This window comes from Pleurodeles waltl, chromosome 2_1 (assembly GCF_031143425.1).
Source record: "Pleurodeles waltl isolate 20211129_DDA chromosome 2_1, aPleWal1.hap1.20221129, whole genome shotgun sequence".
Taxonomy (NCBI): Eukaryota; Metazoa; Chordata; class Amphibia; order Caudata; family Salamandridae; genus Pleurodeles; species Pleurodeles waltl.
The window spans coordinates 275,402,833-275,421,826 of NC_090438.1; the positions used below are offsets into that span (position 1 = coordinate 275,402,833).

The 18,994-nt window shown below is 42.5% G+C and overlaps 1 protein-coding gene across 1 annotated transcript in view; it reads right to left on the bottom strand.

The window, feature by feature from the left end:
* LOC138263236 (transmembrane 9 superfamily member 2-like) overlaps positions 1-18,994 on the bottom strand; it is a 696,131-nt gene that overhangs the window by 525,780 nt on the left and 151,357 nt on the right. Inside the window, exons 4-5 of the mRNA XM_069212440.1 lie at positions 8,228-8,355; positions 2,029-2,161 (exon numbers count right to left, since the gene is read on the bottom strand). Of these exons, the coding sequence (XP_069068541.1) occupies positions 2,029-2,161; positions 8,228-8,355 (261 nt within the window). The remainder of the gene's footprint in view (positions 1-2,028; positions 2,162-8,227; positions 8,356-18,994) is intronic.

Sequence of the window (18,994 nt, forward strand, 5' to 3'; positions counted from 1 at the left end):
GCCGGTACTCGCTGGTACAGAGTACCAGCACTTCTCAGTTTTCTCCCCTATATTACCAGAACTACTTCTTGTGTCAAGAGAGTACTGGTATCCAAGAGGCAAGCTGGGCCGGGCTCTGAGTTGTGAGTATGTGCAGCCTAAGTGCTGCTGAGTGCAAAGCTTCAGAGGGAGTGGGTTTGTAAGGCACTCTGGAATATACTCACTTGACTGTCAGAGGTAGGATGCTGGTGCAGCCTTATAGTCTGACAGCGCAACAGGAATAAGATGGGGCCCGACAGCTAGAGCCCCAACATTGGAACTGTTGCGCTGTCAGTTAAGAGTGTAAGGCTGCAGTGCTGTAATACACTCACCATATTCTGTCACAGCACCCAACGCCTTTTGGTCAAGTTCAGTTTATGTATACAAAGCACAATTGGTATTTTTTTCCAGTTATATCTTGTGCACACTTGGCAGGAGGGTATTAAAGCACTTTAAATGAGAATCACACAGTTCACATGAACGCATACTTTAATTTGTTTTTATGGCACCGAGAGTTGAAATCCAGGTGTCCGCTCAATGTCCTGTGATTCAGGGCAAGGTACTTGATCTCACCGTGCCACAAAAACAAAACAATGTATATTTTCTTGGAAAAATTCTGCTTCTCAAGTAAACAGTGTAAATGCCCTCTTGCCAAGTTTCGACTGTTCAAAACTGCAAAAAAATGCCATTATGCCCTGCACACATGAACAAACTTGGCCGAAGGACACCAGGGCGTTTTGTATTGAATTAAAAAAAATATACACCACTATTAGTAAATGCCTGCCTAAAACTTAAAATGCCAATATCCACCCTAAAACCTAAAAGTACCCTTACCACCCAAAAGACCATACCCACCCTAAAACCCCAAAACACTTGCAAACCAAAAAACAATACCCACCCTAAACCCCCTTACCACCTAAAAACCCACACCCACCGTATACCCCAAAAACACCATTACCATCCAAAAACCCATACCTATCCTAAACCCTAAAAATACCCTTACCAGCCTAAATCCCATACCCACTCTAAAACCTAAAAATGCCCTTACCACCCATACCCACCCTACACTCCTTACCACCCAAAAAACTGTACCCATTATAAAACCTAAAAATATCCTTACCAGCTACAAACCACTACCCACCCTAACTGCTAAAAACCATATAACACCCAACACTTACCTATGCTTGCCTGTTAAACCTTCACCATGCATTTACCTTTACCATTCATGCCTTTACAAATATAAAAAAATAATACTTCCCTTTAAAACATTTACCACGCATATGCCTTTAACATTTATGCCTTTAGAATATTTTTTTTTGTAAAGGCATGCATGGTAAAGGTATATTCGGGGTAAAGGCATATGAATGGTAATGGATTCGTGGTGATGGTCATTTGTGGTAATAACTGTGTTGTAATGGCTGTTTTCCACCTCTTAGCAGTGGTGCCCTGTAAAACTGGGATAACAGAAGGATTCTTCAAGGTTATCTCACGTGTTCAAGTGCTCCTGGAAAAGGGGTGGGTAGCTAATGATGGACTGAACATCAAGGGTCAGTTGATTCTGACCTGTTTGCAAAGACAATATGACTGTATCCATCACCTCAACCAACATTTTTGCAAAGTCATCCCCTCACATGATTCTGTGTCTTCTTCCACCTACACCCCACTCAAAAATTCCTCCAGCTGTGATTGCACTAATGGTCTTACTCCATCATCTTATCTGCTAGCCCACATCTTGATTGGCACTAGTTCCACACAGCACACCATCTAACTTCCCCCAAACCTGGATGGAAGTATATGGAAGATAATGGAAGTAGTTTGCTCTCATGTCCAACAGCTTCACCTGCCCCCTGTATGATCAAATGATAACTTACACATTATGAGATAAACAAATTAGTCTGTGTGGGAACGATATGAGATCCAGCTTCCTGCCCCAAGAGTCTTCTCATAAATGGAATCCACATTACATAAATTCCCCCTAAAACTACAGAGAAACAGAAAATTGGCACTTACATTTTTTGGGCATCCATATGCATTTTCCTGGGAATCAGGACCGGCAAAACATCCTATTGGAAATCCTGGACTGCAAAACTGTTTGCTCCCTTCTCCAGGAAAACACCAAGTAACAGGCATGTTATCAACAATCCTGCCAAAAAAGGATAACGTATGAGACAGAAACAGGAGAGTAATCAAACCACTTATCACAGCTTTAGTTTGGTCTTCACATACAAGAGGGAAAAAATCAACTACTGTATCATTTATTTTAACTCCTTTTATTCAAGGCTTAACAGATATTAGGCTGTTACTCAGTAACCAGATAATGTTCAGAATCTACTATACATAAATACAAAGCCCTGTTAAAGCTTTTAACTCTGTATACAGCGGTGTCTACAGTTGAAATACAATTAAATGACCAAGGGGGTGAAGGATCCATGAGTACATTTCGCTATTTGGCAGTCATTACAGTCACGCCCATTGAATATGCAAGTGGTCAGCCAGAAAGGAAGCTGCTTCTCCCTTCATTCAACCAGAGGAAGGCCTGAAGTGGATCTGTGCTTGACTAGCTAAGGGCCTACGATTCTGTCCTTGAGAACAGCACACTCACCGCTTCGTAGGAAGGGGTGCTGATGTCTCTCCCTATGCTTTCTCTACAGCAGTAAGTAGCCCGAGAGGTGCTAGCAACCAGACTAGAGTGATCCATTGAGACAAGAGAGAACCAGTCCCAGATGGTGCGTTCAGCAGCTCCTTCCCAATCCTTACTTTGGAAGAAAATCTGTGGCTCTGAGATGGAGGGATGAACAAGTGAGTTCCCTGGGAAGCTGCTTTATTGCCAACCATCTTGGATTAGGTCAGGAGCTTTAAGATGATGTCATAACTTACTGAAGGGATGGCTACCTTGTTTTCTCAGTCACACCCGGCCACAAGCAGGTTACTTTGCCTGCCTCTTGATGTCTGAACCAAGTCACCACCCCGGCTACTTTTAACAGAGGTCTTGTACAGCAAGTGAGAGGCTTAGGAAAAACTATGTCCTACCACTCTGGACTCCTTAGTGTCAAATTAAAAGTGATCAAACTCAGTGAAGCAGGCCATAATGGAAACTAAAAGCAAAATAAAACCATACATGTTGAACTTTCAATACTCAGCTGGATGCCAACGTTAAAAGAATTCATATGAGAGCTTAATAAATGCTTAATCTGCCAGTTTGGGGTTATTTGCAATTTGCATGGTTTGGAGGACCAAAGCAGGTACCTGAAAAAAATGGAGACAACATGTTTGAGGTTGTTGCCACAATCCTCAGTGAAGGTCTTGATACTAACTTCACACCTGAGTTCCAGTGCACCCGCAGACTCCAGTGCCATCAGTTTTCTCACACTACCTCTCACAGATCCACCAACAGCCAAAAAACACAGCTCTTATCAGTACTCGGGTCAGAAAACCTCCAGATGTAGCCCACAAAACCAACCTAATTGACGAAAAAAAATCCTGGTGCTGAAACAGCTGCTAAAAACGAGACATTATGGCTTCTGAACAAGCTAACATGTTGCTAGCGATCAACAGGTAATCATAAGAATATCACCATCCTGCTGAACACAAACACTTTCTGGACTCTACAGAAGAGCAGTTATGCCCCAAAAATACAAGAGACCCAGCAATGGCAAACAAATGGGGCCAAATTTGGCGCCATGACTCTCACTGAAGGTAGCTGTCGTCCAAGAACACGATTTGGCTGATTTGTTACCTTAGAATATAGACACGTTTCTAGCAAAACGAGATAGAGAGAGAGAGAGAGTGAAAGGCCACTTCCCCTCTCCCCTTCCCCATCCCCCCCATCGTGGCCGATGTGGAAAAATAGAATGATCACTGTGTGGGCTTAGAGGTGGCGGTGTACAAGGCTCAAGGTTGCCCATAAAAACACCCCAAGTTATGGTAAAGAGGCATTGTGTTGGAACCTGTCCACACTGTGTGACTAGTATTGCCTATGTGTACTATGCCTCTTTTGGTCATGGAGTTGCCATTTTGATACACAGGATTATAAAAACAACACTGCAACATGCAACGTAGAGGGCAGATACGTAGCTATAGTGTGCTTTCTGTGTGATTACTCTGTCATTATAATAAATATGTATGACCCAATGCTATGGCACAAGACAAGTTTGATAAGATTATGGACATTTGCCAACACTATCATAATATAGCTGTGATTTTAACCTCAAGATGGATCTAAAAAGGGACAGAACACATCCAATTATTAACAAGTCCACATCTAAGAGTACCAAATTAAAACAGGATCTTGAAATTCTAAACCTGCACAATACTTGGGGACAAAATATTTGTACTATTCCATGTGACAGCACCAAGGACAGATTACTGCTTGTGTTCTTAAAAACTATGGGGTGTATTACTGGGTAGATGTATTTCCAGCTCACTCTGATGTACTCTCTCTCCACTTATACTAAGCATGGTGGCCTCCAGGATTTGTGGGAAGATAAAGGGCATGAATTTCACATTGCAGGCTGTGAGAGATGCAGCCTTTAGAGTAGAAGCTGTCAAAGCCATCCAGAAATGGAAAACACATATCCACATAAAACTTATTTTCAATCAAATTCAATATTATAGCAGAAAACTCTTGCTACTGGTTAACTCATACAAAAAAAATCTTAAATTATGACGAAAATCATCTGTCTAGAATGTTTAAAAAAAAACTTCACTGAATCCAGTACCAACATGTCCAACAAAACGTATTTTTAATGTTTTGGAAGCTGCATCAGCATCTAATGGTGAATCATTTTTATAATCATACTTACAAAGAGTGGTAGTTGAACAAAATGATCTGCAAGTGAGAAAAGAGTCACCACGTCAAAAAGAAATTGCTTTTTTCAACTATCACTCTTTGTTTATTTTCCTAAAGTATGATTATAGAAATGATCCAAATGTTTGTAATAGGGAATGCCAAACTGGGAAGGTGAAATACCTTAATTATTCGGGGATCATCTTCAGCTCTAGCCTTAAATGGAATTCACTGTTGAATAATAGGGTACAACACTTTAAGAAAATCATGAAGCCTATTTTTAGATTTTCACATAGGTTGAGGAGGAAGCCCATCAAAGAAATGCTGATTCTTTACACAGCTAAATGCATTTCTGCTGGGTCTTATGGGGCAGGTTTATGGGGCTACTCAAACATGTCTGCTCTCCAACAGACTTAGATCAGTTGGCCCTTGGCCCGCACCTATTATGGATTAAATCCTGGACTAACCTGGAGGCCCACTTAGTCAGGGCCTGTATTATGGATCGTCTCTCATTAGATGGTGTGGCCCAAATTCCTGGTTTGTTTTTTGTGTTTTGTTTTTTTTTTTATCTGAGAAGAAATTTTGAGGCCATAGGCCTGGAAGAATTGTTTAACAACCCTCATCAAATTACTAGTCTCAGCAAGGTAGAGGTTAAAACTTGCTTTTTAATGTACTGTAAAGATACAAGATTAAGGAGGGCCTAGTCCATGGTTTCACTGAAAAGATGTGTTGAGATTGTGACTACAGATTGTGTGGAACAGTACCTCCTTTGGTCAGTGAATCCCACACACCGAATTTACCTTACTCTTTTCTGGCTATGTATGATTCATTATAGGGTAGCTTTTCCTCTATATAATATCTATAAGCATGATGATCCTCCTTGTAATTGGGACCAAATTTTTCCCAAAAGCACAAGCCACTTTATACTTTTCAGTCCTTACGGTGGTTCCCAACCTTTTGACTTCTGTGGACCCCCACTGAATCATTACTGGAACCTGGGGACCCCCACTGTATCATTATTGGAATCCGGGGACACCGCCCTCCCCCGCGAGTCAATACTGAAAGCTGGGGACCTAATCTGTTAATATTTTTTAATTTCCTAAGTAGTAGTAGATCCCCTGAAGAGGCTTCGTGGACCCCCCCAGAGGTCCCCGAACCACAGGTTGGGAACCATTTCTTTATAAAGAGTTTTCAGGTGAGCTTTTCTAATTCCAGTTTTAAAGAAATCCAAGTTGAGAACCTATAAAGAAGGCCTGAATTTTCACAGAAACTCTCCACCCCAGAAATATGTTATACAGTATTAAACTTTATTAGGAAGGCTATTGATTTAAGGAAAAGTTCCAAAATGTTGCCCTTTTGATTATGCTGCAAACCTGTATTCTCTTAAGGTTAGTGTAGTGTTGATTATGTCTCCTTTTTGAGGCAGCTTTTAAATGTTTTTCAAAACTTTAAAAATTCCATTTATGAATTAGATTCTGATCTCTAGTGATTTCTGTATGTTTAACGTATTTAAAAATGAACAGAATTTTATGTACATTTATTTTATGACTTTTGTGGCCAGTAGGCCAAAAAAAGTATTATTTGACTTGACTTCATGCTGTTTATAAAGCATTCTGACACCAATTAGTCCCTATACTAAGGAAGGTAGTTAAGTTTTTGACAATTTCAGGAATAAAGTGAGCTAGGTTAAATATGAAATATATTTCCTAACAGAGATTAGCTCAAACTACACAACTTGAGTATGCCCTAATTTCGAAGGAGGAGTCTCTAAGATACATATGAATCAAAATACACTGCAATAAGGAAAGAGTTCCCATGGATAAAGACAGGCCACCACTACTGACAAGATTGCCGGCACATCTCACGAAACTGTTTCAGCTCCCATTGGCCATGGCTGGCAGAATAGATAGTCTAAAAATGCTAGTCATGTCAAAACTTCTTTACTTATTCCTGAACATCCCCCATTTCCACTATCTCAACAGTTTTTCCAAACATTGAGACCAGAGTTTCATAGCCTTATTTGGGTGGACAAACATATCAGGCTGAAGTGCAACGTAACAATACAATCTTTGGCTAATGCTGGGGTGGCTGTGCCAGATCCCAAAAGAGACATCACCCGATTGTTTAGACTTTCTTCACCATGTACTGGTATTTGCCACAGCTGCTCCTGCCTCTATATGCAGGTAGAAGCAGACAAAATAGAAAAGGGTTCCTTAAGCTCATGCTTATTCCATTCAATCAGGTATTACAGGCACAAAATACATACAGTTGAGGCAACAAATCAAGCTTGGTAGGACCTGTGTGGATTGGCGGGTATATCAATATTTTATTCACCCTGTGATCATTGGCTGTTAACCTCACACTACCCCAGACAGAGAAAAAGGGCAGTAAGAGATACAGTGGGTAAACATGGGATGGTGGAGATGAAACATCGCTATGAAAATGGAGGCTTTTCCTCCCTGACCCACTTTAAAGATAAGGGACCTATGAATACATTAGACAGGTTCCTGTATCACAGGTTAAGATAGACTGGGAAGACCCAATATCCAAAGTTTCCTATGGAACTACAGGACTTTCAGCTGTTCTCAAAAGGCATCAAGCCAGAATACGGCAGAGGGTGGGTCTCACACCTTTCTAATGTGTCCAATGATGTCAGGATACTCAGAAATATCCTTTGGGACGAGGAGTTGGGTGAGCTGTTGGATGTCCTAAAATGCTCCTTCTGCTGTACCCAGTTAAACAATATCCATAAACTATGGACATCAATAAGCCCATATCAATTATCTGTACAGGTTATACTGTACTCTGGCCTTCTTAAGTCAGTTACATCCATCTAGGCCGTGGATGCCAATTCTATCAGACAGGCATTCTGCATCTGCTATTACATAAGCAGTTTCTTAGCAGAAGTCCTGAATATAATAACACAAATAATTTAGGTGCTAGGGATCCCCAAGCATAGCGCTCATGGGTTATGTTAAAAACATACACAAAGGGTTACGCAGAGTGAAAGCACCACTGCTCCTATAAGTTAAAAGGGAAATTGCACTGCATTGCCTAAAGGGTTAAGATGTGGCTGAGGGGGAGTGGCTACATGCAATGTAAATGCAGACATTCGGTGGACTGTAACCTGTGAGATTCATATCGTGGGATATATTGAGCATCATAAAAGGCATATCTGGGTCAAAATGCCTCAGAGGACACAGCCGCACTGGGTCATTAAGAAATAATGTTTGATTGTATTATTTCTGTTTGCCTGAATGCAATATGATACACCTACATGTCTAAATGTTGTGCTGGTGAGCATAGATGCAGCGTGAGCTACACCCACTCCTGATACAATATGGATAAAATGCAATTATGAAAACATAACACCCAAGATTAAAAATCACACAGCAGCAAAATGCACTATTTAATAAAAGTTACCAGTGATGCTGATAAAGTTGCATTATTCCTTTTCTTATGAAAGCAAGCTTACTCCGATCATCATCCTTGGAAAGATCATAGGATTTTGAACAAACTTGTGTACAGCTCTCTTCTTTCTTAAAAGTAAACTGTCAAAAGAAAAAAAAAATATGATGAAAGCAAATTAGGACGCGTTCATATGGTTTGCAAAATATATTTATTTCTACTCTTGCCTTAAAGACAGACCAAACAGTGTGGAAGCAGAGATTTCAGTCATAAAGATCTAGATTTGATGATGTACTCTCTATAGATTAATGTGTGGTTTAACTTTGATTAATCAATGTAGTAATGAAAACGAGTGTTTTATGAAATGGCCACCATCTTATGTAGGTCTGTGTTAACTTAGCATGAATAGAATTATTTTAATTTACTTTGCACATATTTTCTCTAGTACGTTTCTTAACCAATAAATGTGTTAAAAGGGACATCTACAGGACTAAAGCATAAGCATATACAAGGTTGTTGTATGATGTAATTAATGAAATGTTTCAATTGTTGTTCGAAGTCCTAATATTGTCATTGTTAGAGAAATTTTACTAACATGGATGTTTCCCTCGAGAGTGGAAATGAATGAAAGAATGTTAAATCACATATCCTGAGCACAAGTTCTTTATGAGGGAGAAACAAAGGATCCACAGACGAGACGGAAGAGAAGGAAGTCTAGGATACAAATGTATTAGTTTAGGGATTCAACAACAATCAATCAATCATTTGTAAACCACGCTACTCACCCGCTAGGGTCTCAAGGTGCTGGGTGGGGGTAGGAACAGCTACTGCTCGAATAACCAGGTCTTGAGGAGCTTCCTGAAGGCCAGGAGGTCCTGGGTCAGTCGTAGGTGGGTGGGGAGGGTGTTCCAGGTCTTGGCGGCGAGGTGGAAAAAAGGATCTGCCGCTGGCTGTAGTTCAATGGCGGCGAGGCAAGGTTGGCAGAGCAGAGTTGGCGGGTGGGAGTTTGGAAGGTGAGTCGCTTGTTGAGGTAGGTGGGGCCTGTGTTGTGAAGAGCTTTGTGGGCGCGGATGAGGAGTTTAAAGGTGACCCTCTTGGTGACGGGAAGCCAGTGTAGGTCTCTCAGGTGGACTGATATGTGATCGCGGCGTGGGATGTTGAGGACGAGGCATGCAGAGGCATTCTGTATATGTTGTAGTTTCTTCTGGAGCTTGGCTGTGGTTCCTGCATAGAGCGCTTTGCCATAGTCCAGCCTGCTGCTGACGAGGGCGTGGTTGACCGTCCTTGTTTCAGTGGGGATCCATCTGAAGATCTTGCAAAGCATGCAGAGGGTGTTGAAGCAGGAAGATGAGACGGCTTTGACTTGATGGATCTTGGTGAGCGATGAGTCTAGGATGAAGCCTAGATTGCATGCGTAGGTCGTGGGTGTAGGTGTGGTTCCCAGGGTGGCTGGCCACCAGGAGTCGTCCCATGCGGAGCGGTTGGAACCGAAGAGGAGGATCTCTGTCTTGTCCAAGTGAAGTTTGAGGCGGCTCTTCTCCATCCAGTTGGTGAAGGCGTGCAGTCAGTCATGGAGGTTGGTTTTGGTGGTGGCAGGGTCCTTGGCGAGTTAGAGGATCAGCTGAGTGTCGTCGGCGTAGGAGAGACGATGATGAGGTTGTGGGATCGGACGATGTTGGCGAGCGGTGCCATGTAGATGTTAAAAAGAGTTGGGCTGAGAGAAGACCCTTGGGGAATGCCGCAGATAGTCTTGGTGGCTTCCAACAGGGAGTTCTGCCAGAGAGGAAGGATGTGATCCAGTCCAGGGCCTTGTGGCAGATCTCGGCATCGTAGAGGCGAGTGCAGAGGGTGTGGTGGCAGACTGTGTCAAAAGCAGCCAAGAGGTCCAGGAGGATGAAGGCTGCGGTTTCGCCTTTGTTGAGCATGGCCCTGATGTCGTCGGTTGCGGCGATGAGGGTGGTCTCAGTGCAGTGGTTCCTACGAAATCCGGATTGGGAGATGTCCAGTGTGTTGTTGTCCTCCAGGAAGCGAGTCAGTTGGCCGTTGACGATCTTCTAGACGACCTTTGCTGGGAAGAGAAGGGGGGAGATGAGTTGGTAATTCTTGAGGTCTTCGAGGTCCGCTTTGGGTTTCTTTAGCAGGGCGTGGACTTCGGCGTGCTTCCAGACAATCAATGGAAAACGTATAAATGTGTAATTCCTAGATATCCGTTTTAATTCTAATTGGACATACTTTGTTCACCTTATGTTTTGTCCAATCATTTTCAATCTTAAGTTTAAATTAATGTTTGGTCCCCACTTCATTTGGTCAGTCATCTTTAGGAGGTTAGAGTCTTACTGGGAGAACTTTAGCACTTCATCCTTTGAGAGTTCATTTGTTCCTAATATTTTGATGGCTTGGTGTAACTTATGGTCCAAGATCGAAACCATTACCCTGTCCCCTCCGTATCCTGTATTCCGGTGCTGATTACTGAGGGTGTCCCACTGATGAAGCAGACAAACTTTCTGATTTTGTAGTGCACTGGGTAAAGTATGAACTTTACTTGTTATGCATTTTTGTTTTCCAGGTAACAGCTGCAAATCACAGAATCAACTGCTGCTAATGATTTTTGACATAATCCGAGTTAGATGTTTTTCTAAATTTATGTTACTAAAACTTTTACATGAAGACCAACATGTTGACGCTAATTAGTGGTTAGAGAGGGAAATGTGTTTCTTCACATGCTCTTGAATTGCTATTAATGCTTATCATTTGTTCTGATGTATTTGTATTTGTTAGCACAGATCTTGGTGCTATGTTCCTGTGTTCTAATCATTGAATTGATTTGCTTATTTATTTTAATTAAACACAGATATGAGGCATTCTAATCATTTTTTGTTGACGCTCTATATGTATCATTTGTGTTTGAGAATTATTTTCGTGACTTTAGCATTGTAAATATAGGGAAATAAAATTGTTAACCTTTTATTAAAACGGGTGTGGTTACTGAAGTACTATGAGATTGTAGATTGTATTGACTTTATATTGTTGTGGTGATTATGACGTCATGCAATTGACATCCCCTCTATACAATGTTGGTTCGGTCCATTCGGCCTAATGCTTAAAACCTACTATCAGATCTGAAGTAATAACTTAGGTTTCTCTGCACGTTCACAACAGCAAACCTAATCACACCAAGTTGTCCTCCCCACTAGCAAATATAACTGCCTCTTGCTTTTTGAGTACCTATCAACATGTGCACAAAGTACTATGCATTCACAGCAATACTATGACTGACTAGGAGTCAAACATTTGGTAAAACAAGAACCACACGGACTACAGAAAAAAATACTTCTCTGTATTCCTAAGTACATCGCCTAAATACCACTTGTAATTTGTTTCTCTACATCTCAGCGCTTCACATAAACTGTTTTGCTGCACTGGCTCTAACTGGTTTCTCTTGTTTCCATGAATTGCTTTGCATTTAAGTCAGACTTATGAAGTGTCCTTACCGGAGGCTACTATCACATCCACAGCAGTTAACATTCACTGGCCGCATGGATTTTACCTTTGATTTCTGGATTCTTCCCTTGGGTGCCAACTTAATTTCTTACTTAGATGTTACCCATGTACTGCAGTACTTTCCACTGTGCTCTTCTTAGGAACATTAGTCCTATTTACACTTGAGCTGCACGAGACTATTTGACCAAGTGGGTCAGAAAACAAACACACTCACTTTCATACCAGTAAATTAAAGGTATTATCTAGACTCTCCTCGTCTGAATCTCTTTAACCCTCTCCTAAACTTCTCTCAACATCCCCTCAGCAGCTAACACATAGAATCAGATCAGGAGGACCGGCATTCTCTTACATAGCTCCTAAAGCATGGAACGACCTCCCACTCAACATCGGAGCCTCCTCCTCTATTCTTGAATTCAAAGACCAGGCTTTTCAATTACCCAACCTACCATAGGCAGGGCTAGGCTCACGCACACCTGCTCAGCTCCAGGATACCCTCGCAAGTGGTAGTGTGCTATACAAATAAGCATAACAAAACATAGACCACCTTTTCCCATCTCCCTTTTCATCTCCTTAAACTCGCTCTTCTTTTTTCATCCTATTCACAAGCCCATGCTCTCCCAAACCCCTTTACCCTTTTATTCCTCCCATCCTGTCAGCATGCCTGTTCCTGACATCAATTCCATCAAAATGACTGTCCTTTTCCCAATATTTACCTCCTGTCAGTGCCCAGATACTTCTTACTGACGTAAAGCCTTTAAGGTACCAACTCCATTTTATGTAGGCCCTGACTCCATCCTAGATAATGGAGGTGACCGTCTTCTCACTTTTTGACAACTGAAGTCACCATGTTCCCTGATTTATGCAGAACCATTGTCACGTCTGCCTTTAGACGCAAATTTCACCAGACCTTATCTTGCTTAGAACTGTGAAAGCATCAAGTCATTCAATTACTGACAGATACAATAACCGATGCGACATTCATCTGGGTCAAATGTCTACTCTTCATCAGATCAAGGTTAAATAAGAGCACATCCAGACATTTAGTTGAAATAGTGTAGTCTGCATTGATGTCCTTTTACCTTATATGTTTATAAGGAAACATCTGGAACCACACCTTGATGCACATAATATAACGTCAGGCATTCCCAAACTTATGCCAGAAATTCCAATTTCTGATAAGCTTCAGGATATAAGGACTGCCACTTGACCACTTGTCAGGAGAGGTCCTTCACCTAGACTGCACAGAGTGTCTCATTTACTGCCAGCACACGTCGCAGATACTAAATCTTGTCTGAAGCCAATAAAGTTGAGTTACGGAGGAAGACTGCAGTGTGTGTTTGCTCTTCACAGGGAACACGGTTGTCGATCCTCCGCTGGTAAAGACAGCCTTTTTTGTCAACAATGTATGCAGTGCATCCGTTCTGCCTAAGAAACTTTAAATTGTAAGTTGCCCTGCTTTCCATGATCTCTTAGTGCAGCACAAAGAAGTAGATGTTAGGTTCAGGGGTGTGGAATTCAATAAAATATCTACATGTCCATGGGGCATGTAACTTCTCAAATCTACTTGTCCTATAAAAAAAAAAAAAAAAAAAAAAAAAAAAAAAATTTACTTGTCCCTTTGGTGCCATGCAGTGCGGCAACAAATGATGGTAGCAATCTCATTATGTAAGAGCTCTGATAACAGCCTCCCTGTTTATGCCAGGACTATCGTAGGGCTTGAATACTTGCAATTTCAATCCTTAATGTAGAAATTTCCTTATTTTGCCACCTTTCCGCAGATCTTCATACTGGGGCTGGAGGAAGCACTAAGCAATAGTTCTAGGGCTGGAATGCCTCCGAGTCTGCAAAAATACTAACTTGCATGTTTTCTAGGAGTATGATTTCCTGGTCTACTTCTGTAAGTTCTTGTGAATTCACGAAAGCCACTAATTTAAAAGACCTCTACCGTGGGTGCAATTTTGTGATTTTCTTCAAAAAGTGGGTCCCTAATTAGGTCTGGCATTAACAAAGACATTTTGTTTTTATTAAACTTCTATTTCCCTCTCTATCGACTGGCTTTACTGTGAGTGATCGCATTCTGCTCATCCACAAGGAGCATCATGGCACACAAAGTAGTTTTGTTCAGTGCCAGGAACTACTGTGGCAATTAGTGGCATAACGGAAATGGAGGGGGGCCTGCAAGGAACATGGAGGCCCCATTCAGACTCACTCAGGGCAGGTGCTGTGCTGAGGGGGGCCGCAGGGCCTTTGTTACGCCACTGGTGGCAATGTGTGCTTTCTGAGACCAAAAACGTTATTTTTTTCCTTTTTGCCAGCGTTTGTTGCGATGGTGAGGGCCTGGCAGCACCCAGAACAATTAAGTGTTATAAAAGGCATGTCAAAACAAGACACGCATGGACGAAACCAAAAGGACAAAAATGCTGGGTCGGTTGACTTTGCCAGTGCTTGTTTATTTTCATGCTTCCCATAATCTTGTTAAAAACGGTGATAGTGATTTTCCATTAGGGATATTTTTTGGGAAATACTAGCATGCATCAACACATTTTACTAAATGACGCTTCAAAGAAATAGCACCTAAAATTTCATAGTAGCGAAACCTTTTTTTTTTTCCTACTTGCATTTTTTTCTGAACATTTTATTTTGAAAGCAAAGCATAATCGCTCTTGCTTACAAGCTTCTGTAAATATTTGCATCTAATCAGCATTCTGGGAGCATTATACTTAGCCAAATATTGTTCAACTTTTTGAACATGTGTGTACAATTTTCTTTTTCTTTTTACTAGAAGCACTGTCAGTATTGCAGTGTGACCTTAAAATCTTTATTTACAACACTCACCCTAATAATGAAGGCTTTTCATTTCTGAACCACAAATACAAGTTTGAACAGCAGTAACATATGGACACACATTGCCTCAACTGCAGAGTGTTCGCTTCTCTATGAACTAGCAGCCAAAGGGTTTGTGCTGCAAGGGGTTGAGCCTGCTTGTCCCAAGGACAAAATAAACATGAAAACTTGTTGCCCTTGACCCCTTGTCCCGGACAACGCGCGATAGGAATTCCACATCCCTGTAGGTTCTCGATGAAATTTTAGCTAGGTTAGATATGTTCATTTTATCTTGTTATTTTTTATGTGCCTTCTTGATTTTATTTATAATTTTCTTGTAATTGTTTTAGAAGTACTGAGAAACCGATTGTTCCTGTAGTAATAAATATGTTTTACTTAAGTGTTCATTCTTGTTAGTACACTGTGTGTGTATGTGATACTGTGAATAGAGGAATTGGTTTGTTACTGTCACCACGGTGCCCTGATCCCTTCCAGAGCAGGGCACCGCAGCACACTGAATAGTGTTTTGCGTGGCCACAATAACCCATCTTTCACACTCATCGCTGGTACTTTGAACCAAGTTCACCTGTGTCACCTCTAGATGGGAAAGCACACCTTGTAGAGCTACACCAACCAAAGTAGTAGCTTACGCAACATTTCCAGTTTCATTACTGCCAGACTATTCTCTTATTAGACACCTTGCTCAAACCTACCCTCTTCCCATGTTACCCTTCTACCGCCAACCTCACCTCCACCCTACTCATCCTCGACCGTACCCTCCCTTTACCCTATGACAACAACAATCCATTCTCCTCATCACTCATAAACCCACTTTTCTGTCACCAATCGTCCAAATCTACTGTCCCACACATTCTCCTTTTACCACCACTCAGGCATGTGCTGTCCCCACCACCACTCTTCTCTCTCAGCCTGCAGCTCCTTTCTCCCACCCTATTAGCCCCAAAGTCTCTTAACTAATAATGGCGCTGAGCAAACATGCACCCTTCACCTCTTCTCTCACCCTTGTCTAAAAAAATTTAGTCTGTTCCTATTTAGCATGTCACCCCTTCTGAGTCTCCTTCACCCCTAACCCAGGTAAATCCTTTTGACTCTTGCAGTCCCAAATTCTCACTGGCATCTCCTTCCTCTGCATGTTCTCTACCGAGGAAGCCTTCTCCAATCCGCCTATACATCTTCATCAGAACTAAACCTACGTATATTAAAAAAAAAAAAAAAGTAATACAATCAATTGTTTTGTTGATTAACAAACTAATATATTTCTGAATAGCTAGTTGCAGAAATTGCATCCCCCATTATTCACAAAGGTATCCTTTGTGATACAAAATTGTACGGAACCACCAACAAAAGGTTGGGGGCAGCTCATCACTGGCTGCAATCTTCTTTCAGTGTCAGCCTTTAATGTCATTTCTGCTCCTGAGTGCAAACTTTCCTCTTAGCCTTCTTTCTCCTTTCTTGCCATCTACCAACTACCTGTGCCCTCACTGAATACTCCACTGTGTCTATGCTTGTCAAACATCTTTCACTGACCATTCTCCAGTTTTCATCTCACCTTCTTAAAAGCTGGACTCAAAAAGTAATAACTGTTTTCTAGAAACCATGACCTATACAATAGGTGTCTGGATTTAGCCACTCAGATTAGCACACACACTGGACAGAATTTAATTTTAGTCTTCTACTGGCAATGTCAATACACCACTTCTGCTCCTCTAAAGTGATCACCATTATTTGCCCTTCAATACTTGGATGCCATTCAGAAACTCTATGCAATAAATACTACTGCTGGCAGTTTGGATTGTAGAGGTTTTTTTTGTAAAGAGCAACAGCTGCTCCAACTGGAGCATCCCGGTGCTAGTTGGATAGAAGTGACAGATTGGAACAGAAGCCCTCCCAAGGAACCCTAGTATTTGAAGAGAAGAGTCATATCTCTTTGAAGAGGTGGTCTTTAAGCGAGCCTCAAAAACGGTCTCTGAGGAGGTACTCCTAAGATGGCTGGGAAGAGAATTCCATATTTAGGAGCCAGGCAGAAGAAAGCCTGGCCTCCAGCTCGATTGTGTATCCTAGGGATGCATAACAAATGTTGGTGAATCGAATGGAGATTTGACGGATCGGTGCTTTTTGATCTTGTTATTCTTGTTACATATGTAAGTTGGGCCTGTCTATTGCACTGCCTTAAGCGTAAATAGGAGGGCTTTGAATTTGATTCTCTATCTAACAAGTGACCAATATAAAGTCCTCATGCCCTCCTAAATTGAGTGACAATGTGGGATATTCAGCACCAGGCAGGCATCAGCATTCTGTACTGGCTGCAGTCCGTTTATCTGCTCTTAGGGGGACTCAAGGAGCAGGTGTAGGAAAGTACCATCTTTCTTGTCATGTTACCCCTGATTTTACATGTACGTCAGTATGATTTTGCCTGTCTCACTGGCATCCTGCTAGCCAGGACCTCAGTACTCAGTTTGTGGCCTAAATGTGTATAGCTGTGTAGTGCCTAACTGTGTCACTGAGGCTCTGCTAATCAGAACCTCAGTGCTTATGCTCGCTCTGCCTTTAAATTTGTCACTATAGGCTAATGACCACTTTTACCAATTTCAATCGGCATACTGGAACACCCATATAATTCCCTAGTATATGGTACCTAGGTACCCAGGGTATTGGGGTTCCAGGAGATCCCTATGGGCCGCAGCATTTCTTTTGCCACCCATAGGGAGCTCAGACAAACCTTTACACAGGACTGCCCTTCCAGCATGAGTGAAATAACGCACACGTTATTCACAGCCATTTTCACTGCACTTAAGTAACTTATAAGTCACCTATATGCCCAACCTTCACTTGCAGAAGGTTAGGTGCAAAGTTACTAAGTGTGAGGGCACCCACATAGTTCAGGGCCATTTCCTCAGATTTTGTGAGTGCGGGGACACCATTACAAGCGTGCACTACATATAGGTCAATACCTATATGTAGCTTCACAATGGTAACTCCGAACATGGCCAAGATCATGGAATTGTCCCCTCCCCCAATCCGAATCTGGTATTGGGGAGCCAATTCCATGCATCCTGGGGGCTCCACTATGGACCCCCAGTACTGCCAAACCAGCTCTCTGGAGTTCTCTGCAGCTACAGCTGCTGCCACCCCACAAACAGGATTCTGCCCTCCTGGGGTCTGGGCAGCCCAGTCCCAGGAAGGCAGAACAAAGAATTTCCTCTGAGAGCAGGGTGTTACACCCTCTCTCTTTGGAAATAGGTGTTAAAGGCTGGGGAGTGGTAGCCTCTCCCAGCCTCTGGTAATGCTTTGAAAGGCACAGATGGTGCCCTTCTTGCATAAGCCAGTCTATACCGGTTTAGGGAACCCCCAGTCCCTGCTCTGCATGAAACTGGACAAAGGAAAGGGTAGTGACTCCCCTGTCCATCACCACCCAAGGGGTTGTGCCCAGAGCTCTTCCAGTGTGTCTCAGACCTCTGCCAACTTGTTTCCAGAGGTGTGGGGGCACTCTGGAGGCCTGAGTGGCCAGTGCCAGCAGGTGATGTCAGAGACCCTCCTGATAGGTGCATACCTGAACAGGTGGCCAATCCTCCTCTGAGGGCTATTTAGGGTCCCTCCAGTGGGCTTTTCCTTAGATTACGACTTGCAAGAATTCATCAGGGTTCCTTTGCACTTCTCTCTTCGACTTCTGCCAAGTATTGACCACTGACTGCTCCAGGATGCCTGCAAAACTGCAACAAAGTAGCCAGAAGACTACCAGCGACATTGTAGCGCCTAATCCTGTCGGTTTTCTCGACTGTTTCCTGGTGGTGCATGCTCTGGGGGCTGCCTGCCTTCACCCTGTACTGGAAGCCACGAAGAAATCTGTGGGTCGACAGAATCTCCCCCCTGCTCCAGCAGGCACCAAACTTCAGCTTCACCGGTACTCTGGGTCCCCTCTCATCCCGACGAGCGTGGCCCCTGGAACACGTGGTGGACCCAGGTGACCCAGACTGTCCAATATTGTCTACATGCCTTGAGAAAACCCTGGTGTATGCGCCTGTGGGGCGAAACGTGTTTTCCCTAATAGTCCCTATTTCACTATTTTCCTTCTTTGGACAGAGGGGTACAACTAGTTGGTTTGACTTTAGAGTAGTTCGGAGTATAGTGAGCACATTAGCCCTTTTCAAATTCCAGGTTGCTCTTCGACCTTGCTTCACCCCAAGAGGTAGTATTATCAGTATTATTATTTCCATTACACTTTTCTTACATTTTTTATAATAATACCTTCTTTTCTTCTCTCTTTTCCGTCCGTACCCCGGACGACATTAAACACTCGTAACAAGATGGCTCTGCCCTTTGCCGTAGTTCAAGATGGTGCCGCCCTTTGCCGTAGTTCAAGATGGCACCGCCCATCTCTGTTTAAGATAGTCCTTTCTCTCTGTCCATACCTCATTGACAACACTGAGGTAGGACACT